At 37.5% G+C, this 25,915-nt stretch overlaps 1 protein-coding gene across 1 annotated transcript in view; it reads right to left on the reverse strand.

The window, feature by feature from the left end:
• Positions 1-249: 249 nt before the first annotated feature.
• The window catches only part of AGMO (alkylglycerol monooxygenase), a 194,349-nt gene continuing 168,683 nt past the window's right edge, over positions 250-25,915 (reverse strand). The window contains exon 13 of the mRNA XM_074898034.1: positions 250-865. Coding sequence (XP_074754135.1) covers positions 785-865 — 81 coding nt within the window. The 3' untranslated portion in view covers positions 250-784. The remainder of the gene's footprint in view (positions 866-25,915) is intronic.

Consider the following 25,915-nt stretch of genomic DNA (forward strand, 5'->3'; position numbering starts at 1 on the left):
CCCCGGCAGGAAATTACCAGAAATTAAGGCCCAGCCTTGCAAATATTTTGTCACGTGAGTAATATTAGTCAATGGGATACCCATGTGTAAGTGCTGGCTTCACCAGTATCTAAAGTTGGCAACTGCAGGTGTACTCTTAAATAATTCAGTCTAAACTGCAAGTTTGTATTATACAACACATACATTAGCCAATTTTATTGAAGATGTTTCAACTCATACTAGTTCGAGTTATTTTATCATGCTGTTTTTAATAATTTTCTTGCCTCGACTACTCATCCTTGAGTAGCTGTACATTATGAACACTGAATTGGGCATGACATTGAGATTCTAGTGTAATTCAATCATTACGGAAAAAACGACATTCACATATGTTTACGTTTAGCCTCAATAGGAAGACAGTCAGTCACTTTATACCAGGTTACAACAAATATGATTTTAATTATTTCTCTTGTGAAAAATACTTTTCACATATGATTACTAACAAAATCATTGCAAAATGCAATTAGTTTTACATGGTTTCTAAGACTTTGTAATCCTTTAAAAGTAAAAATGTATGAACACATTTTATTTAAATTGAGGGAAATTAAATATTTTTTTTTATCAAATAAAAATGAATACACTTCCTAATGAATCTTTCAAGACTTCATGCAAAATCACAAACCTCTCCTATCATAAGTGAAATGACTGCAATTCAGTAAGATTCATGTTTGATTAATTCCAAGGAACTTAGAAGGCTATTCCAAAGTGCTGCTTCCATAATTATAGCGATGTTAGATCTGTTCTTTCAGTGATGTTTATCTTTGGATGATGAGATCTGCTTCATTATTTGGATTCCCCAGAATGCAGCACAGCAGGAAAACAAGATCTACAAGACAAAATTTAAAATGAGAAACATTATATAAGATGTTTAAAATTATACTTGACTGTAAATATAATAAATGGATGAAAACAGAGAGCTCTCGAGTAGAAAAATTATGCAAGAATTCTAGGCATACTGATAAATTCACTTTAAGAATGTATGCTTTCTTTTTTCAATTACTCTTCTTTGTGACCATTCCTTTAAGAATTTGTTCTTTCTGGAAACTGGCAAAGTCTTCATGACCTTCCCTGCTTTGTAATTGAGTTTAGATTTGGAGTACTCAGAGTCATATAAGACGACAGGACAATAATAACACCACTTGTGACAGGAGGTAGATGAATAAATGTTATCTGGGGTTTTTTTGCAAATGGGTTTGAAGAATGAGGACACTGTAAGTTGCATGATAGGATACGAATACCCAAAGTAGTCTTAAACAGAATCTATGGCAAAAGAAGTATTTTAGCTGCAGTACAATACATCAGTACTTATTCCCCAACCGGCCATTTATCTTGAGAGACAAACTAAATTGTAATACTCTTTATCTTGTACTAGGCTCTGTGAATCTTCTTTTTAGTTAGTGAATTTTAAGAAAACTAGCAATTTTTTTCATTAGATTATTTGCTGAAAACTTCTTTGGGATGAGTAAGAATACTTGCAGGGCAAAGTCTAATTCAGGTAATAGCTTTGTCCAAAAAACCAAGAAAGAGAGCAGGATAAAAAGTGTGTGCATATGTGTATGTGAAATATTGCAGTTTAAATTTCTTGAAAGAAACCTTTGTTTTTCATGTAGAAAAATTTCTATAGCTTACAAAATTTCAAAATTAAGACAGTTGTTATGGGTTACTGAAGTGAATTGTTTTATTGTGAGTTAAACAAAACATTCCATTTATACTGAAAGATGTATTGTTCAGGTGATGTTTGTTAGAAGGGACAGAAAAAATTGAAATGAAAATGAATTTTGGGGTCAGGTTTCAGTGATTCTTTTTTCAGGTTAATCTGCAATCAAAGGTACTGACTAGGATAGCAATTTTAACTTTAATATAATTTAACATTCAACATTTAACAATGCATTGCCCAAAAATCTACTTCTTTCCTCATCTACAGTCACTCACCGAAGTACAAGGGATCTGAATGTCCAACATATATAACAAATTACTATAATACCTAAAAAGTACTCATTTTGAACTCATTGAAGGCAATGTGATGGGATCAGGTCTGATCCCTCTCACAACCTGCTTGGGACAGGTACAGGCTTCACATAATCTATGCATTACATACTTAGTAGCATGAGATGAAAATAACACAATGTGTCAGTAAGTAGAATTTCAATCAAGTTTAAAAAATGCAATCCCTATTCAACTTCTATCAAGACAAATTCCTTCAACTATTTTCATTGAAGGCTTTAATTCTACTTGAGCAAGCACAGGCTGTCTACTGCCTAAGTAGAGAGCCCGTTGGTGCTGTATTTGTGGTCCCATTTGTAAGACTCATAAAATTGTCACCAAAAGACTTGTAAGAGTTTCAGACCTTTACAGATTAAAAACTTTGTTCATTTGTTTTTTGTTTTGTTTTGTTTTTCTTGCATTATCACAAACACTGTGTAAAACTGCGTAGCTCTGTTTTACAGCTATGGAGTCAAAAGACTTTTTAAGCAGTGCTGCAGGCACATACTCTCTGAGTTTTGTGAGATGCTCTTTCTATGCTGAGATGCCCCGTAGAAGAAAAACAACTACAAATAACTATCTGTATTTCTGATTTGGCTGTTATGTAATTGGGATGAGTGTGAATCGTGATATACATAAAATGATGACTTACATAGAACATACTTTTACTGTAGAAACATGCTACTTTGTCATGCTACCTCCAGAAACAAATCTTACCCACTTGCCATAATTAGTACTTCCCTGACACGTTACTAAACTCCCTTCATTCCTCACCTCAAAGATCACTCCTATTCCTGGAAGATGTATTAAATATAGAAGTATTTCATTTTCAGAAGAAGCATGTTTAAGCACATTTAATGACTGAGGTGTGGGGCATTTGTAGGGGATTAATGACTGCTGAGAGATGATGATCACCTGAAGAAGCACAGACATGGGCCATTAAGCCCCAGGAAATGTCCTCAGCTAAAGATAGTTATTGCTATCAGAGCCTGAAAATTAACAAAAAACATCTCGGGTGAATTTTTCTTTTTAAAATGGAGTGATGCAGTTTCTTCTTTCTTAATTAAATTCTTTATTGTGAATTTCTTAAAGCATGAAATCAATGCTTGTGGGGGCGTATTTCAAATTGCAGTTATTACATCCAGAATGAAAAACCACATACTGCACACTGTGAATCTGCAGAACTAGTTTGACTTCGTGATTCTATAAAAGTGTTGATTCACTGCCTATCAATGTCAGGACTGCCAGTATGCGATAGAAACAACGTATTCATGAAACAATAATGCTGCAAGGTTGTGGGGGACGAGGTTAGAGAAAAACTCAAACAGGAAAAAAAATTAAGGGGCCACCTCCTCTCTCGCATGACCGCAATTCTGGCTGGCTCTACTGCTATGATGCTGACCTGTGCTGAACAGAGACAGCTGTATGGGGCTACCAAGCAGAAACTTGCTGTGTTAGGTTGGAGTTCAGTTTCTTTTGATTGCTGCTACATATTTTGGAGTTACAAGGCTTGACCCACTTGAATGAATGGTGCAATCAGGTGATGTCAGCAATGGAAAGCTGAGAAGATACGTGCCAGAATTTTGAGCAGACAGTAGCGTGGGCAGCAGGAAGCAGCAGAAGAGCATTCCACCAGCCAACTTGAACTATAGTTGACCAGTATTTTTCTAATGCCCTTGGGAAAACATATTTCCTGAATCCTATATTTTTTGTTCCTGCATTTTCTGTTCAACTCTCTCACATCATAACAGGTAGATTTTTGGCTTTGATTTTGTGTTGTCTGTTTTTTTTTTTCTTTGCAGTTTCTAAATTGTTGTCACAGAAATTCTCATTCCTTCTTGTTTTGTCTAAACCAACTGATATTTGTTCTTTCACAAAATATTCACAAATCAGTTTACTCATTCATACGGTTTTGAAATAAAAAGATAGAATTAAATAGTATACTTTTTTCTATTTTTATACTGAGAAAAGTTCCCCCACAAACAATATTACATAACAACAATATTTTCACTTCTGTTCTCAAATGAAAAATTACTGCGGACAGTGGTCATATATAGAACAGCTAGGCCTAAAAGCAGAATTTCTCACAACCATATATCCAGCAAAGTCAAATGCAAACTTTTTGCCATCTTAATATAAGCACTTGTTACATCTGATGTAACAAGATGATCCGACTATTGGATGAGGGAAAAGCTGTCGATATTATCACCCTGGATTTTTGAAAAGCATTTGACACAGTTCCCCACAGGATTCTCATAGAAAAACTGGCTGCTCATGGCCTGGATGAGAGAACGGTCTGCTGGGTCAAGCACTGGCTGGCTGGACGGTCCCAGAGAGTGGTGGTCAATGGAGCTAAATCCAGCTGGTGGCCGGTCACAAGTGGTGTTCCTCAGGGCTCACTGTTGGGACCATTTCTGTTCTACATCTTTATTGATGGTCTTGATAAGGACATAGAGTGTGTCATCAGTAAGTTCACAGATGACACCAAGTTAAGCAGGAATGTTGATCTGCATGAGGATAGGGAGGCTCTACAGAGAGACCTGGATAGATTGGATCGGGGGGCCAACGTCAACAGGATGAGCTTCAACAAGGCCAAGTGCCAGGGGCTGCACTTGGGCCACAACCCCCTGTATCGCTACAGGCTTGGGGGAGTGTGGCTGGAGAGCTGTCTGGAAGAAAAGATCTGGGGGTTCTAATTGACAAGCAGCTGAACACGAGCCAGCAGTGTGCCCGGGTGGCCAGGAGGGCCAACGGCATCCCGGCTTGTGTTAGAGATAGTGTGACCAGCAGAAGTAGGGAGGTGACAGTCCCCCTGTGCTCTGCACTGGTGAGGCCACACCTGGAGTACTGTGTCCAGTTTTGGGTACCTCAGTACGAGAGAGATATTGAGGTGCTGGAGCGAGTGCAGCTGGTGAAGAGTCTGGGGAATAAATCCTATGAGGAGAGGTTGAAGGAGCTGGGACTGTTCAGTTTGAGGAGAAGGCTGAGGGGAGACCTCATCACTCTCTACCGCTACCTGAAAGGACATTGTAGAGAGGCTGGTGCTGGTCTCTTCTCACAGGTGATTAGTGACAGAACAAGAGGGAATGGCTTTAAAATGCAGCAGGGTGGTTTAGAATGGACATTAGGAAATTTTTTTTCCCAGAAAGAGTGGTCAGACAGTGGAATAGGCTGCCCAGGGAGAGGGTGAAGTCACCATCCCTGGGTGTGTTTAAGGGTCATTTGGATGAGATGTTGGGGGATATGGGGTAGGGGAGAACTTTGTAGAGTAGGGCTGATGGTTGGGCTTGATGATCCCAAGGGTCTTTGTCAACCTGAATGATTCTGTGATTCTATAATTCTATGATCTATCTGTTCAAGTAACTACAGATTAATTATAGACTGTCCTTTAGACTGCCAGAAGAGGACAGTCCTCTTCCAAATATTTACATTACCTTCTCTCACACAGTATTTCTTTTTCCATACAGTCTGTATTCTCTATCTGAATAAGCCTACAGAAATGTAAATAACATTTTTCACAAGAACAAAGATAGCTTAACTAATGGATTGACTGCAGGACTGAGTCTGCTCTTCGCAGGAAATCCCCACTAGAGTGATCAAGGTTTATTAGGCTGTAAAGTACTTCAAAAATCATTAGCTAAATTCAGGCACCCTCTTTGGCATGATTAGCTTTGTTGCTGATCACTAATGTTATTTTCTGCCATTTTCTCTTTTGTAATGGCTTTGTATATCTGAGTTGCCTAGACATAGTGTCTTTCCTCTTGCAGATTTCATCTGAATAGAATTACAAGGCTTTAGACATTGGTCTAGAAATGTAGACAAATGTCCAAAGATAGCCCTGCTTTAGAGGAGGGGGAAGAGGTTCAAACCACAACACCTCAGATCCTTTCCAACTTAAATCATTCAATGATTCAATTCAAACTCTGACATTTCTCAGATTCTGCCCAGACATGTTCACTCCAAATTTCACTGCAGAAACAGTCTACAACTGTGCAACAAATTGGTTATATCTGGGGTACGACACCATATGAGCAGGCATGTTTATGATACTGGATTCTCTGAACACCTCTGCGCTGGGTAATGTATTCCCAGCTCTGGAGAGGGCTCAGGAAGATCAGCACATCCACATACTTCATCAGGTTGGCTGTTCCCATCATAAAGTTGACTTGATATTGACAAATGTGATAAACAATGAGCCCTCTCAATATCAGATGCTGAGAACTGTTTAACTGATACTGCAAATCAAAGATGATTAAGGTTCTTTTTATATTCTTTATCTACAAATCTGGACATGACTTCTTGAAAGGCACCAGAAATAATTTAATACTATCACTATTAAGGATAGAGTCATTTTTGGACTTTATCTGAAAAGGCTGCATCTGGGTAATGCCATTGTCCTTTTCAAGTAAAGATGAAGATCATGAACTGATATAACAATAAAAAAATACTAATAGTGATAAAAAAATGGTTGAATAAACTACTCCAGATTTCACAAATACCTAAATGGTGCAGTCTTCACTAATTCCATCACTGTTTTCCCACTTCTCTACACAAGACTGTTTCAGGTACTGAACTACACAGAGGAGATAGAAAATAGATGTTTCAGAAGTGGGGAAAGAGGTTCACTATTTCTGGAAGTCGGGATTTGGGTAATAAACACATGGACCTTCATTCTCAGTGCCATGTTTGGAGATGGGTAGTCTGAGGCTAGCAGAGAAATGCCATGGCATCAACAGCAGATCCAGAAATCACTGATCTTGTAAAGTGCACAGATCAAGAAGACTGCACTAGTGAAAAAGTTGCAATAACAATACCTGGAAAGAGAAACAAGAAGCAAGAAGATTCCTTCTCTGTGTGATTCCTTCCATATACTTGGAAATATATGGACAAAAATGTGTGAAGCTGATTTTTTTTTTTTTTTTTTTTTTAATGTTTGTATTTGCTGAAGGAACTGTGCATAAAAGGGAACAGGGACAGCTACGATAGTAGTGGCCTCATACCACTTGTCCAAGATTTCTATAAAAGCAGCAGAATGCCTGGTGATTCTCCATGAGGGGTCATGACACACATTCAGACTATTGGTGCAGCACATATCTTGTGGATTCAGCATGTCCCTGACCTAGAACAAGGTGTGTTTTAAGAGATTGTTGGCACACACAGGGTTAAGCCAAGTATCTTAAACCCCACAAAGCATACTGATAATTCACTCACAGACTGGTTTCTTGCTACTGTGGTATACCTCATTAGTTTTATACTTCATTATTAACAGATAATAAGAAAATAATAGGGAAGTGATATATATCTCCTTCCTATTGTTAAATGTTTTAAACATTACTTCTTTTATTAAAATACAGTCTCAGACTCTAAAACTAGATAATGCATGAAAACATAGGCTGCAAAAGCCCCCATACCTTAAAAGGCTTATATTACATATCCAGGAAAGACAAAGATCTGGAGAAAGGATATATATTCCTCAGTTGCTTTCACAGCTGGGCACATCTCCACTATGAAATCAAGTGCACTGCAGAGATGCCTGAACTATCAGTGACATAAGCTGCTAAATCTCTCTCAGCACAGCACCAGGTTGACTCTGTCTTTCCTGGCATTGCACAGAAGCTAGCAAGTCACATCCCTCAGCTAAATACATGAGGATTTTTACACAGGTAGTGCTATTACAGTTATATTTAGACCTAAAATCGCTTATGTGTATCCAGCATGGTATCTTGCATCACATCTTTCACTCAAGAGAAATCAGCCTACTGCCTCTCAAATCACTTGTATAGATATGTGTATCCTATTGAACTGTTACCTATAAAATTCCTTCTCTCTTGTGTTACAGAATAACCGGCAACTTAAGCGCTAGGATTAGGAAAGTTTTACCTCATTCCCCAAAAGACCAAAAAAGCATTAAAGTCAGAAGCTTTGCTGTCAGTCATGTGAACAGGAACTCCAAAGCATGTTAATAATTATTAAATCTTCACTTTGTGATGAGCTAATGCAAGCTGGAGATGGCATCAACATTACACTCAATTACATATGCATAAACTCTCTGCATCTCTTCAGTATGCAATTTATTTTAAAATATTTTATTGAAACATCTGAGAATATTTCCCACAGTGTTACCTAATTTCATCTATAAATTCCTAGATCATTCTAAAATGTTTAGCCATTTCAAGTTATCCTCAAAGTAAAGCCCTGCTAAAGAAAAAATTCCTCTTAGATGTTCAATGAACATTTGAAAATGATTTCTGGACCAAGTCTGTTTCATTGTTTTGCAAATACATTCTAAAAAAAATTATTTAGTAATTATAAATTGGCAATCATCATCTGAGCTTTAGAATTTCATAAAACTTACAAACAGAATATACAGTTTCTTACACATTCTAGAGCATAGTAATATTTTACAATTTATGTTTATTGTTCTTGCATATTGCTTTAGTTTCATTTTTGACAACACAATACTGAAAAAACAGTTCAAAGATCAACAGTTTTAGAAGACGTTAATTCTGAATGTCACTCTTTTTATTTTAAATATTCTGCAATTTTTCAACCCTCCCTTTTTCCCTCAAAGTTGAGAAACAACAGGCATGGAAATTGTCTCAATTATTATATTTTAAATGAACAATTCAAAATAAAGCTTTCATAAAAGTTAAGATGACAAAACTTGATCTGTAAACATACCAGTTTAATCTATTTCAGGCTAACAGGCCAAATGAGATTGAAGGAGTTATTAATAGCTGGTTGTTGCAAAAATGAAATATTTAAGATAGTCCTGTCTCAGTTTGGCTAAAGCTGCCATGTTTATTTTCTTAAACATTTAAACAGGAAATGTACCCATTGAGATGAAACATCTTATTTACTTCTATGACTGTCAGCAGCTGTAGCGTAATTACATAGACCCCACTTATAACTCAAACGCAAGTTAGAGGGTAAAGCAGACATCTGCAAAGAACTATTTCACTTTATAAGATATTATTTAAATTATATGTAAAGAGCAGTTTAATCTCCCTTATTCATGAAATATGAAACTCACTTTAGTTTAATCAATAGTTACCACAGAAATCTTATAATTAATCAAATTTAAATTGTTCTCTTAGGCTTAAAGAATTGAATGCTTTTAAATGCAATACTCTATGCGAAAAAGGCTGGACATGTATTTTTCAGGGATAAGAGTAAGGGTATTCTTTTTATAGGGTCATGAGCTTAAGTAAAATTTAGGTCCTGCACTGAAGTAAGTTTTTACTTTAAAAATGGGACAAATTCATTTAAAGAAGCCCATGCAGGAAGTACTTCTCCTTTATGCATGCATCCTTTGTTAAAAATACAGGAAAATTACAGCTACAGGAAAAAAAAAAAGAAAAAAAAGGAAAAAAAAGATTGCAGCTTGAACACAGAAGAAAAATTACTAAACATAACATTTCAGAATTTGGACGGGATATTACCTAGCTGTGTAACATTCACCAAATAAGCATCTACAGAGATCATTCAATCTCTTCAATCCCTTCATTTTTATGTCAGTTTAATATAATACTATACTGACATTTCAGGAAAAACATTAGGTAAGTCAGTGTCTAATCTCTCCATCATTAGCAGACATAAAATATTATATGTTACTACACAGATGGTTTCATTTCAGAGTGTGGCTATTGTGTGTAAGCACCCTGGCAGGGTGGTGAACTGAACCAAGATTGCTCTGTCAGCCTGGAGACCTCTGACAAAGGTGGTTGTAAAGTGGAAGATCTCCACTCACTGGTATACTAAATATCCTCTTGAGAGAAAGTTGACTAGCTACAAGCTCCAAAATGGGAATTTTTCCATCGTGTGTGGAAAAAAAAAAAAAATTAAAAAATAATCCCAGCCTTTAACTATAACCCACAGACATTAGATCACTGACAGGAAAAGCTTTGCTACAGATGTTGAAAAGAAGTGATGGGAAAAAGCTGGCTACTGTGACTAATGGCAAACGTGAAAGAGAAGAATAAGAATGTGCAGAGAGGGATAAAACAATTGAGTGACAAGAAGAAGGGATTTCCAGCCCAGTGAACAACCATGAGAAAAGTATTCAAGAAAGACAGAGGAAGATCAAGACTAAAAGTAATTTCAGACTAAGATTGCTCTTAAAGCCAACATGTCATAAGTAGAAATGAATCCTTTTACTGAAAAAGGGAGAATATAGAAGGCTGTTTCAAACCAAGCTGACCAACCAACCAAAAAAACCCAACTTCTGAATGAAGGAAATGGGTTAATATTCATTGATCCTGTAAAGGAAAATTCTTGCCATAGAAGATACACGTCCAAGTTAAAGATAGACAGGATACACCCATTCTCCTGGCCAACCCTCTTTTGGGGTCAAAAGAAGTAAACTGTGGCTGTTTTTAAGTTCCAAGGAGAAGAAAAATATGCTTAGGTCAGTCCAGCCCTCTGTCCATCCCTTTACATGGAAAAGTAGATCTCCTTCTGGCTATTGGTGTCTCTCTTTCCTGTCTGCTCTCAAAACATTCTTCCTGTGTTCTGGCTTGCTGCTTCTATTCTTGTCCGGGAAAACTCCCATTCCCAAAACTTTTATAATCTTTTGATTATATAAAAGTCATTATCAACATTAATCACAGATATATTCAAATGGGCTAAATAATTTATATTCCTACTCATTATATCAGGTCAATGTAGTTGTATTATTTAATTAGCTTGTAGAAAAAAAGGAAATAAAATTAATGGCAGTGATCCATGTGACAATCTACTAGAAAAACTAGGGGAATATGGTTGAAGTGAAACTTCTGTATGGATGGTACAGAACTGAGTGGAAGAAGAAACCTCCAGAAAGGAAGACTCAATTATTATATCACAAAATGAGAGGGAAATTAGAATTTAGATGAAAAAGTAGACATGTATATCATAACATTTCTGAAATACAAAAAACTTCCTTTTCCTGGAAAACTGGAGGATATGTCATAACAGTTTTTTAAAAATCTAGAGATATTGAAGAAAATGTGTAATTTAATGGAAATAGAAGATGCTAGACTTAAGAGAAACCAAACACACAAATATGCTGCGTGGAATAATCATTAGTAGGAGTACATCAGAAAAATATTGGAGAGTTGAAGCAGTTCACAAAGAAAACATGTCTCACCGTACAGTGCTCATACAAAAAGATGCCAGTATCAATGTGGGAGATTCATGTAGCCCATAGGTCTTGATCCAGCCTACTGAAAGGTGAGGGAAGTCTTTAAGGAAAACATAGATAAGCTCGATGTAGTTATGAAGTAGACAAGAATGATAAAAGATTTAGGAAATTTGAACTGTAGGAAAGCTTGAAGCGATTCTTCTGTGTATTCTTGAGAAGGAAAGAAAAAAAAAAAGACCTATCTTCTGACATGTAAAAGGATAATACAAAAAGAAAAGATGATAAGCTACTGCTCAAGGTAATAAAAACTAGAAAATCTTTTAAACTAAAATTTCCATTAGATAATAACTGTCTACAAGGATGGTATAGCATTGGAATCAACTATGTAATCACCTGCAAAATGTCTGTAAATGGTTACATAGGCATGCGTCTACGGTGTAGCTGCACGCGACCCTTCTTCAGTGCAGGCTCCCTGCCAGCCTGGTATTTCTGTTTATTCACAATGAATAATTCTAACTAAGATTTACTAAGATCTGCTTCGCCAACAGTGGTTAATAAAGATGAGACTGCTTAGCACATGGAACAATGATTACTTAGTAGCTATTTTTTTGTAGTAACCAACCTTGTGGGAGACTTCACCAATTTCATTCTCAGATGTGGTTGTCATCTTAGTAATAGGATGAAAAGCAGAATCTACTGCTTCTTTAATATTTTGGTTTTTTTTCTAGTTTCTGGCATTGGACAGAGTTGAACCTGCTTCCCATCAGAGTAGTCATAGGATTGTTACATTTAGAGATCAGCTTGCACTGGCTTTTCAGACAATAGTTGCAAAGACTGATGGCAGAAGCATGAGCTTGCTCATTCCTATTTTACACTAAGTGTACTCTCTACACCAAAACCATGGGACCGCATAGTCAAAATCATTTGCCTTTAAGACTGAAAGAATAACCAAGGAGTTATGGTAAAAGCCTGGGATGCTGGGGTATTCAATCTGCTTTCTTTGCCATAGATTAGGCAGCATATAGCAAGAAACTTAGTCTTCACAGCTCCTTAACTGCAAAACAAACAATGATTCTGTCTTACTAAAAAAATAAGATAGTTTAATTCACTACAGTAATGCTGAGAAAACAGACATGTAAAAAGTCACAGACTGTCCCTCTGTGATTTTTTTCTCTGATATGCCTCATATCAATAATTCTGATTTTTTTTTATCTCAACAATTATATACTTGGATAAATACAACAGACATTCCTAAAAATAAGATAATTTCATGCATTTCTTATCACTCCAGCTATTGAGCAATCTTAGTTCCATAACTCATGGCACTGACCACATGAAGAGCTAAAAATAGTGTGATTGTTTGTTTCCATCTCATGATTACATTAGTTTTTTAAAAGTCACAAATCACTATATTATTAACAACTGCAGAATGTTGGAAAAAATACCAATCCAGGCTTCAGTTTTATAGAAATATATCCTTATTCTAAGTTTTTTTTGGGGGGTGTGTGTTTGTTTGTTTCGTTTTTTCTTTTTCCCCTATACTGAATCCTAGATTTAAAAGGATGTTGTGCCCTAACTAAATGCTTGTCTTGGAAAGGCTACTTGGTATTGTTGTATTTGTATGTCAAAGGCAGGACTGAAGTCTCAACAATTGTTAACCTCTCCCATGATATGCTAATAAAAGGTCAGAGGCCCACATGTGGCTTGCAGCCTGGGGAATTTATCTCAATGTTCTGCCAGGGATGGGACCGCCCGAACGGTTTCTCTCATAAGTTTTAAGCCATAAACTGCATCCTACTTGGCTTTCTGTGCCAAAACTGAACCCAAGGGTATCCAGAGTCTTGGCTGATGGGAAAAAATGAGTGCTTCCTATGGAAGCCACAGCTGTTTTCCTGAGAGAGAGAGAGAGCACAGATGCTCAAGTATTTCTCTACTTTCCGTTTCTGACTACCTGTTCTGGCAGCAGTTCCAAGAAAGGGGGAGGACAGAGGCAGGCATCCAGCTGCTTTCAATAAGTCTTGGCAGCACAGGTACTGATTGCCTAAACACTAAAAATGTTCAAAAGGGATTTTTTTTTCTGGATTTAAAACTATAAAAAAGGTGAGAGCATGCACAAATGTTCTCCATCTTGCCATCTTTTGCAGAAATTTAGTGATCATGATAAATACCTTAATTGTGAAAGCAGAGACCATTTCAGGGAAAAAATGATACTGCATACTATTGAAAAGATATTGCTCATGGAAGTGTGTGTGTATCTATATATATATATATATATAAATACATAGAAATTCAAATGCATATCTAAAATATATATATCCTATGCATTTTCTAGAAAGATTTGTTTCTTTCATCAGACTGTAGGCTGAATGTCATAATACGGATTTGATTTGGAATTGTGGGGCCAAATTTATCCCTAGTGTAACTCTGAAGTCAAAGAAAATACACATGCAAAGCTTAATTATACATTGATTTGGCCCAGAATTTTATAACATCAGCTACCTCATAAATTTCATTGAAATTGCATTACATTAGGATGTGGCTTATGAGATTGTTTAGTAACTGTTTAGTAATTATTCATATATGTCATTTTTTACCTATACATATTGATATCAAATGATCTTTTCATAGGTATACTTAGTCAAAAGACTATGCTTCTGTTCTGGACAGGTTACATAGCTGGTTTGAAGCCCTTATATTGACACTGTTCAACATTTTTTTCCAGTTCTACCTTTTGAAGTATTATGTAAGTACTTCTTAAGTGGACTTAATTAGTCCAATTAAAGCACAGTTGAATGAATGCAACTAAAAATTGAATACTAGATAGCTATAGCTGGTAAGTAAACAGCAGAATAGTGCATATATGAGACTGTAAAACCCCTGGATTTAATGGTTATTCATTGCTCAGTGAATCAACAGAAGCACTATCAGTTAAGCTTACTGTTCACTAGTTTATGTGCTTATTTTAAGGACAGCTCTATCAGTCTCATTCATGGCTGCACCTGTTTGCTACCTACAACGCTGTCACTGCCTGCCCCTTCTGTCACAGCCTGTCTTCCTATGAAATGAAGAAACATCTGTCCGTCAACTGGGGAAATAAGTAGATGATCAATGTTGTCTGCAAAAAGCTTTGGGAATGAGCAGGTCTATAAATGTGATAATCCTTCCCAACAGACAATCAAAAAAGGTATTCTCCCCACAAGACATCTGAATGATGTTTGGTTAAATACTCACAGCATGCTACTTGAACAGCTACCAACTAGTCTTCCTCAGGGCTCTCCACCCCAACCCATTTTTCGTCAAGATTTTTCACTTCCATTCAGTCCCAACAATTTTTTGTTGTTTTTGTCTTGATAACTGCCTAGACACCAGACACCTATTTCTACTTCAGCGCAATGATCAAACTGCATTACCAATGTTCTTGCACTAAGAGCTAAGCTGCTCTCCTAGCCAGTACGTTACCCAGGCAGAGCAAGAGCCTTGGCTTGACAGCATCCACAAAGGTAGTCTATTATTTAGTGTCTGAATGCTCCTTCAGACCAGAGAAGTGTTAAAGCTGGTGAAGTCAATGCCAGCATGGTAGATGCAATATTTCTAAGCCATAAGGATAAGAAGTTAGATCTGCTCTGAGTGGTGATTTCATAGCTAAGCCACGTAGGCTGCTGCTGCTCCCCTCTTAAGAGGTAGAAACCACCAGCAAGGTGGATCACATAAGAATCCCTCTAGGAATGGAACAAGAGGAAGAAAGTGGTTTTGCTTGATCAAACCACAAGAAGTCAGCAAGTCTGAGCTGGTAAGGAAGTCACAAATTCAGAAAAAGAACTACTGTATTTAAGCCACACCTTGCCCAAAACTGTTCAAACAGGGAAAGAGTTATGGGAATTTTGCTGCCTGTGTTATACACTAGAGATTGATTCTGCCCTGTCTCACTTTCTCCTTTGCAACTCATTGATTGAACTTCCAAAAGAACCGGTACCTGACCTTTCTGCTCTCTTGTCCTAGTATTTATAACAGAGAATCTTATACCCTATCAGCTAAAAGGTGAGCAATCCTCTCTTTTTTCTTCAAACCAAGTGACAGAGGTCTTTAAAAATGTCATATGGATGCCCAAGATAAAGGGTCCCTTTCTGACAATAAGAATCAATTCCCCACTACCTATTTAAATAAGAATGTAATTATATTCAATTCTTCATTAAGGATCAAAGAGGTTTTGCTGATGGCTAATTAACCTACAATTAACCTAGGTAATAGTATATGTTTATCTCTAGTTTTAGTTTAAGTATTTGAAATGTTTTTGTGTGCTAGCACTTTTAATTATTTTTCTACCCTTCAACTGACTTGTAATGAATTATTTCATTTTTTTATTGAAAGTATCTCCTATTTTTACGTCCTTCAAGCACTCTCAGAATAGAAGCTTTTTGCAGTTATGCATATAGATCAGCCAAATCATACTTTCATCAGTACTATAAAAATACATTACTTTGCTTTTTTGTTGAAAGCCTGCATGCATACTTAAATACTGAATCATACAGAAAATATGGAAAATAAGTGTTATCATAAAAATCATTAAAGTAAGAGAGTGAAAGGGAACAGAGCTACAGAAGTGTAGACACACTTCTGACGAATTCATATATATGTGATATAAGAACTAATCTTGCAACCCTTACCCACAAAAGTAGTTTTACTGAAGTCTATAGGAGTATGCACATAAAAAATACAGGATTAGCCCTAAAAGCCTGAAAGAAATCCACTTATTTTTTCAGCTATGAGAACAAATATTGCATCATAAAACAAATTATATCCAGATGAGTAAAATAGCTTAGCAACAGATAATATTATAGAAGACTTATAGGCACGTCTATAGTGATGACAGATAATAGAACCTAAGGAGAGGCTATTACAGACAATTTGGAGTATGGCACTGAGTCTCCTGATTGTTAAAGAAATTATTGTCAGATCCTGCAGGAAGATTAGTCTGTATCTAAAGGGATTTACTACTGATATCATAATAACACCACCAGAGAGAACTGATTTTTGGAATAAAGGAGAAGCTAAATGATTTAAGTGATCTTACCCCTGTACTTGGCACTGGTGAGGCCGCACCTCGATTCCTGTGTTCAGTTTTGGGCCCCTCACTACAAAAAGGACATTGAATGACTCGAGCGTGTCCAGAGAAGGGCAACGGAGCTGGTGCAGGGTCTGGAGCACAGGTCGTACGGGGAGCGGCTGAGGGAACTGGGGGTGTTTAGTCTGGAGAAGAGGAGGCTGAGGGGAGACCTCATCGCCCTCTACAGCTACCTGAAAGGAGGGTGCAGAGAGCTGGGGATGAGCCTCTTTAACCAAGTAGTAAGCTATAGGACAAGAGGGCATGGCCTCAAGTTGTGCCAGGGAAGGTTTAGACTTGATATTAGGAAGCATTTCTTTCCAGAACGTGTTGTTAGGCGTTGGAGTGGGCTGCCCAGGGAGGTGGTGGAGTCCCCATCCCTGGAGGTGTTTAAGAGTCGGGTCATTTTAGCGCTGAGGGATATGGAGTAGTTGGGAACTGTCAGTGTTAGGTTAATGGTTGGACTGGATGATTTTCAAGGCCTTTCCCAACCTAGATGATTCTGTGATTCTGTGATTTAAAAAGTGACTTAAAAGCACCTCTATCTGCCACTAACCAGAGAAGAAGAAATGAATGAGTTTGCCATAGATTGAAGAAAGCTTATCACAGTCTACAGTACTATTTAAATGCACTCATGAAGAAAGACGAAAATGAAGAAGAACCAAACAAGTCTGGACACAGATTTTGTATTTTTGAATAAACAAACATGAGTTCTTCATTAACTAAACCCACTGAACGATTTAATTAAAATGCGTAGGTTTTTTCTAGCTGTAGCTAGTAGTGTTGTGGGACCTTATGACAGGTCTGATTCTGATTCACAGAGGAGGAACTGGATCAACACGCTTTACTGTGTTTACCAGGCTATGAGCCATTCTAAAATGTTAAGGAACTGTAATATGAGGCGTGACTCCCAGAGGATCTCTACATCCACTCAGGATGAGCTGGACATGGCATCTTACACAGGCTGCTATGGCACAATAGCAAAGGCCACTTGCGATGGTATCCTTATGTAGTTTCCAAAATGGGCCTTGAAGGGGCTTATTGTAAAGTTCTCCCACACAAATGCATAGTAAGAACAAGTAATAATTGTAAAGTGCAAAATATTTTTTCCATATTTTTGTAATTTTGCCCAGTGATTTGTCAGTCTTATGAATGCAAAGTCTGTTGATTCCATGTTAATTTATATTCAGTACTGAAAAATAATTGTCTGGAAAATGTAAGAGAGAAAGAAGTTACATTTATTTATATATCTTTAACACAGCTAACCAATTTTAGACTTAAAAAATATTCAGTAACAATCAGACCTATACTAATGATTTTTTCTCCATAAACCCATGGTCACCTTATGAAGCATTGAACTGGGATATATTAATTTAAAATACGAATCAAATGAAAGATCCATTCTGATGGTGTAAAACCTTAACCAGGGAGTTGTGCAGAAGGTGTGGTTGATCAAAAATGAAATAAAATTTGTAGTATGACATGTTTATCTGGAAGTAAGAGTAAACACATACACATCTATCATTATTCTGTCAAAACATACTGAAGCTCTTATGTGGGATTGATATGACTGGAGCTTATTAGAGAGATGAGGGGTGGGGAGGAAGAATTTATCAACCCAAAAGATATACCTGTGGATTTGAGTTTGCTTTCTTGTTTTTTTGCATTAAATATTGCAGTTGAAAATTATTTATCTCCATGAAAAAGTTTGCTATGTTTAAATGTACTTTTAGAAGAATAATTTATTCAACACATTTAAACCCTTTTGTTATATACAAAATTTATGGAAACAGAATGATTTCTTAATAGATTTATTAATCAAAATTAACCAACTACTTCCTTATGGATTCTGCTTTTCCTACAGATGATGCCTTATTATAAATGCTTAATGCTTCTGCATTATATTATTAACTCATTTTTCTATTATATGTATGTTAAACATATGTCTAACCTTGTATGAAGACATCCTATTGTATTCCAGACATCTGCCCTGGACAAACTTGACAAGGTGCTTGACAAATTTTGGGAAGGCAGTCCCTGAGAAGCCTCCAAGAACTATCTCTCATCTCTCAAGTTCAGTTGAGCCTATCTGGTACAAGTCTAATACAACAGTTTTTATAGCTACTGGTAACTAGGCAAAAACATAAGGAGGTTTAATGGTATCCAACCACACTGATTCTCCAGCTGAAATAATCAGATGGAAATTTATAGCTTTGTTGACTGGGAACAATCTTTGGCATAAATACTGAATTCTCATGAAGGAACTGGATGCTCATGGACTGGATGAGCATTCTCTTCACTTGGTAAAAAAACCTGGATGATGGCCAGGCCCAAAGTGTTGTGAATGAAGTTAAATCCACTTCGTTGTCAGTCACAAGCGGTGTTCCCCAGGCCTCAGTAACGGGCCAGTTTTGTTTAATACCTTTATCGATGATCTAAATGAGGGAATTGAGTGCACCTTCAGTAAGTCTGAAGATGACACCAAGCTGGGTGGGAGTGTTGATCTGCTTGAGGGTAGAAAGGCTTTACAGAAGGATCTGGACAGGCTGGATTGATGGGCTGAGGTTATTTATATGAGATTCAACAAGGCTGAGTGACAAATCCTGCACTTTGGTCATAACAACCCCATGCAATGCAACAGGCTTGGGGAAGAGTGGTTAGAAAGCTGCTCAGTGGAAAAGGACCTGGGTGTGTTGGTCAACAGATGGCTGAATACAAGCCAGCAGTGAGCCCAGGTGGCCAAGAAGGCCAGTAACATCCGGGGCTGTAGCAGAAATAGTGTGGCCAGCAGGACTAGAGAGGTGATTACTGTGTTCAGTTTTGGGACCCTCACTACAAGAAAGACATTGAGGTGCTGGAGTGGATCCAAAGAAGAGCAATGGAGCTGGTGAAGGGTCTAGAAAACAAATTTTATGAGGAACGGCTGAGGGAGCTGGGGTTGTTTAGCCTGGAGAAAAGGAGCCTGAGGGGAGACTTTATCGCTCTCTACAGCTACCTGAAAGGAGGCTGTAGTGGGGTGGGTGTTGGTCTCTTTTGCCAGGTAACAAGTGATAGGACAAGATAAAACAGCTTCAAGTTGTGTCGGGGGAGGTTTAGATTGGATATTGGGAAAAATTCCTTCACCAAAAGAAAGCACTGGAACAGGCTACCCAGGGAAATGGTTGAGTCACCATCCCTGGAAGTATTTAAAAGATGTGCAGACATGGCAGTTAGGGACATGGTTTAGTGGTAGACTTGGCAGTGTCAGGTTTATGGCTGGACTTGATGATCTTAAGGGCCTTTTCCAATCTAAATGATGCTATGATTCTATGGAGTGAGATTCAAATTCCTATTTCTCAAGCAATAGCAAGCAGGCAAACCACCCTACCAGCACTCACTCAAATATGGTTCCTAGTTCAGAGAATGGTAGGTTTCCTAAGGCCTTATAGAGCAAGGAAACGGCCTGCAATCTGCCATCCCAACATATGGTGGAGGAAGCACCACTCAGAAAGAATAAAAACTTGCCTCATATATGCAGAGCAATACAAGGAGGCTATTTACTTGTAGACTGAGTCATTACTATCTCCTCAATGTTAAATAGATAACAAAAAGCCAAAAAGGTCAGCAGCATCTCTGTGCTAGTATATATCCCCTGTTAACCTTACAAAAGTTAAAAGGATTAAAAAAACAGGCTCCTGGGACACATAAACTTATAAAGTACAATGAACACTTGCCTCTTGCACAGAACAGCAGTGGAACTCTCATAACTTCATTTTTGCTGCTCTCCTGAGGAAAATGCTCCTTACACACTGATGGTTATAACTTCCTTTGTAGTTACTTCTCTTTTTTTTTTTTTTTTTTTTTACTGTTTCACTCACCATCCTGCTATTACACCAAAAATATCACCACCAACAGCAATAAAAACAGAATCACAGAATCGTCTAGGTTGGGAAAGATGTTGAAAATCATCCAGTCCAACCATTAACCTAACACTGACAGTTCCCAAATACACCATATCCCTCAGCGCTAAAATGACCCGACTCTTAAACACCTCCAGGGATGGGGACTCCACCACCTCCCTGGGCAGCCCATTCCAACACCTAACAACACGTTCTGGAAAGAAATGCTTCCTAATATCGAGTCTAAACCTTCCCTGGCGCAACTTGAGGCCATTCCCTCTTGTCCTATAGCTTACTACTTGGTTAAAGAGACTCATCCCCAGCTCTCTCCAACCTCCTTTCAGGTAGCTGTAGAGGGCGATGAGGTCTCCCCTCAGCCTCCTCTTCTCCAGACTAAACACCCCCAGTTCCCTCAGCCGCTCCCCGTACGACCTGTGCTCCAGACCCTGCACCAGCTCCGTTGCCCTTCTCTGGACACGCTCGAGTCATTCAATGTCCTTTTTGTAGTGAGGGGCCCAAAACTGAACACAGGAATCGAGGTGCGGCCTCACCAGTGCCAAGTCCAGGGGTCAGATCCCTTCCCTGTCCCTGCTGGCCACGCTATTGCTGACACAAGCCAGGATGCCATTGGCCTTCTTGGCCCCCTGGGCACACTGCTGGCTCCTGTTCAGCTGGCTGTCAATCAACACCCCCATGTGTAATTTTCTCTACCTAGGGCATTAAAGGAAAAATATGGGTATTGTATGTCACATTTATGCTAAGTGGACATCACGGACCAGTTTGGAACTTGGATTGGTATTGCTGCTCAGGTATTGTAGTGATGAGAATATTATAAACAGATACATATATACATACATACACTAGAAATCCATTACATATATCAATTCCACAATATGAAACACAAATGTACAGGAGTTACATGGGATATGGATATTAGAAACATGACTGGAAGAACTTTCTGAATCAAGTTCCCACAATGATAAGAAACCACGCAAACAAATATTTTGTTCAGAAAATAACAGAAGCTAAAGATATTTCTCCAAATGCTTTGCTAAATTTTCTGTAATAAAATCACAAAATCTGCAACTGCTATATAGAACGAAAAGATCAGTGAAGCCATAGTGGCACTATAAGAAGCACATAGAATAGGATTATAGATCCACGAATTCCTGGCTGTATGAGCAGTTTTTTTCTTCATTCTCTGGTTAAAATCTAATAACATACTACAGAATAGAAATATATTTTCCACACTAATGTTGCCTAGAGAATGCTTTGGAATTTTCTAGGAGGAACATATTCTAAATTACATAGCATTACGGTAATCCACATCATTAATTTTTATATTTATCAATTCACATAAATTAATTAATTATCACCTGGAGCATTTGTGTGGCTTCTGTAAATAATTGTGTGGCCTGGTAATCCGTCACAAAAGATTTATTGTGTACATTTATTTGTGGAATGCTTAGCTGAAGCAGAGCTCAATAATAATGAATGCAGAAAAGAAGACAGAAAACAAAACATGTATGTGAGGAACATTTCCTTTAGAAGTCTGCTCTACAGACAGAAAAGCAGTGTGGTATGAAACTATAAGTAAAAGTGAAATCAAAACAAATTCATTGACACAACAGGTACAACATTTCAAGAAAATGAGATGCATGTAGTAAACTTCAGCTATACATCCTAAATCTCATATCTTATAAAAAAACCCCAAATCTCCAAATCAGAAAAGTTGTGTGGGGTTTTATTGATACTAGCCATCTGAGTGGCCAGTTTAAATTGAGGTAACTGTTCCTTTCATGTGAGAAACTAGTTCAAACAGACGGTGGATCAGGTTGAAAAAAATTCTTTAAGAAATCAGATATCATTTCATGAAACTCCAGAAGTCTTTCGTTTCTGAAAAAAGTTTACAGGTAGCTTCAAATAGATGCACCTGGGATATAAGTCACATTAAGAAAGTTAAATTCCCTTGAAAGTTCCTTTCCCTGACAAAGCAATCCTGCCAGGTTGGTATGCTAGGGTATGGACATTGTGGCGTGGTGTGAAAGTTAATCACCCTTTCACATAATCACAAAACTTGACAGTCATTTAAGTCATCAATTCCTGTAGGTTGGCAGTAGGTGGTTGTTTATTTTTGTTTTCTGTTGCAACATCTCTATAGCAAGTACAGATCAAAATTTTACTTAAATCTTCTAGGTAATTTAGGGTTGAGTTTTTGTCTTCTTACTGTTAAGAGTTTGGTTTTGGCTTTCTTGGGAGTTAAAGGTAATAAGTTAGGACATGGAACATGCTGTCACCATTTAAACCTTTTTGATACATATATAATCATTTGCAAAATATAAGCACACTAAAATTCATTGTCTGAAAATCTCTAGTTTAAACATGTTAGCTGTTTTTTATTTCCCGAGGTTTAAAACTTTTAAATAATCTGGAAGTTGCATCTTCATGTTTTTACCTTTGTAAAACTGGTATAAATGGCATAAAATCACAATACCAACATTTAGTATGCATTCCTCAAGGAATAAATGACTACCAATATACATGACTAGAGAATTAAGCACCAATAATTAAAAAAAATAAATAAAGTGACTCATTTTAGTGCCTTTAAATGTAATTATGTGGGGTCTTTGCGGTTTGTTTTTTTTTAACACTAAAAATATCTCATCTTCTACTCTTAGCTATGAAGTAACTAATGATGTTAATAGGACTATATAAACCAAATTTATGCTTCTTGTTTTGTTCCCAATTCACATTTACGTGAACTTGGCAGTTGTGTCCGAATGATGAACATTTTAAATTAAACACAATTAAAATAACCACTTTAGCAATCTAAACTTGATGTTCTCAGTTCAGTATTCTTAAACTGGCACTCTGACCTGTTAGTTTGTCTGCATTGCCACCTGGAGGACCTCACAGCAAAATCAGGTTGAATTTCTTGGGTGACATTCTGTTTTAACGCTGCACAAGTTATAGCAGGCTCTTGTGCTGAAGGAAGAGACCCACCGTGGTTTCCCACTGCCCCCTGCAAGAGGAAGCCCTGAAAAGTCCAGAAACAGCCTGAAAGATGTCTAGCTACCTAACCAGGTATAGGGTAAGCTGTGTAGATAGGAGATACACTTCTCTGTCTTCCCCTCCCCTCCACACTGTCTTTTCTCATGTATTTTTTGGATTACTAACTGTTAAATTAGCATACACAGTAATAGCTACAGTAGTTGTGTTAATCATAAAGGTCTGAGACTAGCACACAGCTGCCACAACATTGCGGCAAATAACTAAAAAAAAATAAGTCAAGAACTTGGTCCATTTTTTAAAAAGACAAAACAAAACCCCCTATGACTAAACATTGAACAAATGGTAGCCTTTTGAAACTACTGCTTAGTCTGAGGCCTTAGATTTACATAAAAACCGAGAAAAAAGTGAGAAAGAATATGCTATGGGGTTGAGCAACAGAGATTTGAAGAATTTTGCATCCTTAGGAAAAATGAAACTTTCAAGAATATATCAACCTGCAGAACATACCCATAAAACATCATATTTGGGAAGGAAAATAAGATGATGTTACTTTGAATGACTGTAAAGACAAGCCCTTTATAACAACCAGAGATAAAGGAAAATGTTTTTAAAATAGTGCAAATACAGTGACTCTGTAGAAAGTTAGAGAATAATGTGTGACAGCAAGAAACGAACTGAACTGTTTTCATCAAAACTGCCATATTTGCAAGAAGCAAAAGTTTTCAGAAAAACCTGAACACTTTTCCATATGTCTCCTCAAGGAACATAATACTCTGGGCATATTTTGGTTGCAAGTCTAGCTGGTCAAGCAGATACATGCTAACTAGTGCAGATCACTGTCTCCTCACAGATTGAAATCATGATGTATTTGTGAAAGGAGCAGATGCTACCCAACACACAGAGATGACACTGCTGCACCATGGCTAAAAGGCTGCTTCAGAAGGAGGGAGATCAGTATGAGTAATGAAACCCCCATCAGAATTGTCCAGGAGATGACTACAGATAATGATTGGATTATTACTTTGAATGCAAGGAAAATGCTTATTAACCATAAGTTGGACACAGGTGCAGAGGGTTAATGTGATATCAGAGGTCTGACTAACAGACTAAAAGGGAAAATTTAGTCTTATGGAACAGAGAGATTCAAACCGTATGTTACACAGTTTGTGTGAGTGTGAACTAGATAAGACAATGAGGAAAATCTTGGAAAGTCAGTACAGCAAGTTTGAGCAGAAAACAGACTACCTGTTATAGGCATGAATATGATGCCATAAAATCAGAAGCGTAGCCTACAGAGACAGAAAGGGAAATGGAAACAGAAAAAGGGAAAGAAAAAAAAAGTTATTTTAATGACAAGAAGGCTGAACCTCCTGGAACTAGAGAAATCATGTGGAATTACTGACAGACTCTTATTACAGAACTTACTTCTTACTTATTGCAAGAGGGCAATATTTTGGCTGCCTTTCACAGCTCCTGGGCATGAAGAACCTTCCTGTGGCCAGGTGCAAGGCCTGTAAGGACACCTTCTGTTGCTCTTAACTGGAGTGGAAGATCTCAGTTCTTGATCCTACTTCTTTCCCCAATCTAACTAGGGATTGATATATTACTGCAATCACATTTTAGTGCCTGGATTGGAAGCTTATAGGCTGCGTCTACACCAGGAGCTCTCTTGCAGTAACTGAGGGAAAGCACTGGTTGGAAGCAATTGCTTCTGAGTTCCTTGTGTTTCCACTGTGTTTAAGGAAGAGAAAATTAATCCGGATGCAAATATTTGTCTCAAATACAAACGTAAGCATACCATTTCATTATGCCAAAGCCTCACATTGATGGACGTGGAAGAAATCCTTCTAAAATATTGTGTAGGCTTAAAGGATTATGACTACAAGACATGAAGGATATAAAATAAGAAAACCTCCATGGTATGACATGGAGGTGAGCAGGGTAGACAGCACAGAATAAAGGGTACAGCCTCCAAAACAGTGAGAGACAAACCTACTTTAGCCCACTTTAGCATGCCAAAGCTACTGATCTGTTTTAGTATTATGCTGGATACTCCTTATATTTCCTCCACAGGTTTCTACACAGGAAATTAAAGTCTGTACTTACTGTATGGCTGTTACCTAACTGTAACTGTTAGGCTTCACTTAAAGTCTCTTTCTCTAGCAAAAGAGTGCTAAAAAATAACAAATCAACAAGCTGCTTGAGACACATGTGGTGAAGGATTGATTTGGAGGCCAAAGACTGTTTCCTACTGATGGGAACAGCCTTTCTGCAAACTAAGTGCTTTTTTATATAAATATCGAATCTATGGAAAGAGGAAATTATTTAAAAGACACAGTAAAGACTAAACAGTGTATATAAGGGGACAGAGAAGCAGGAAAGAGACAATCCCTGAGAAAAGCTTATATACTAGTGACAAAGAGAAAACAATATCAGGGGGGAGCAGAAAAGAAAAAGGATAAAGCCAGGAGAAGAAAAAGCAGAGAGGAGTTGAGAAGAGAGGCTACAGGAGACAGCGTGAGATGAACACCATATAAAAGCATGAGAAGAGGAAGGAAAATTAAGGAAAGAAACAATCACTAATGATAGATAAGAAAAATAGAAAATGGAATGGCATAAGAAATGAAAAAAAAAATTGTAATTACTCATTCTAAAGGTGTTGAGCAACTGAAGAATAAGTAGATTAAAAGGAAAAAAAAAACCCAAATACTCTCTTTATATAGTGCATATACCTTTCTTCTGCAACCTTCCCAGGATAAGAGGCTTGCTGGTGTTTCATGG

The sequence above is a fragment of the Athene noctua genome, chromosome 2 (genome assembly GCF_965140245.1).
Source record: "Athene noctua chromosome 2, bAthNoc1.hap1.1, whole genome shotgun sequence".
Classification (NCBI taxonomy): domain Eukaryota; kingdom Metazoa; phylum Chordata; class Aves; order Strigiformes; family Strigidae; genus Athene; species Athene noctua.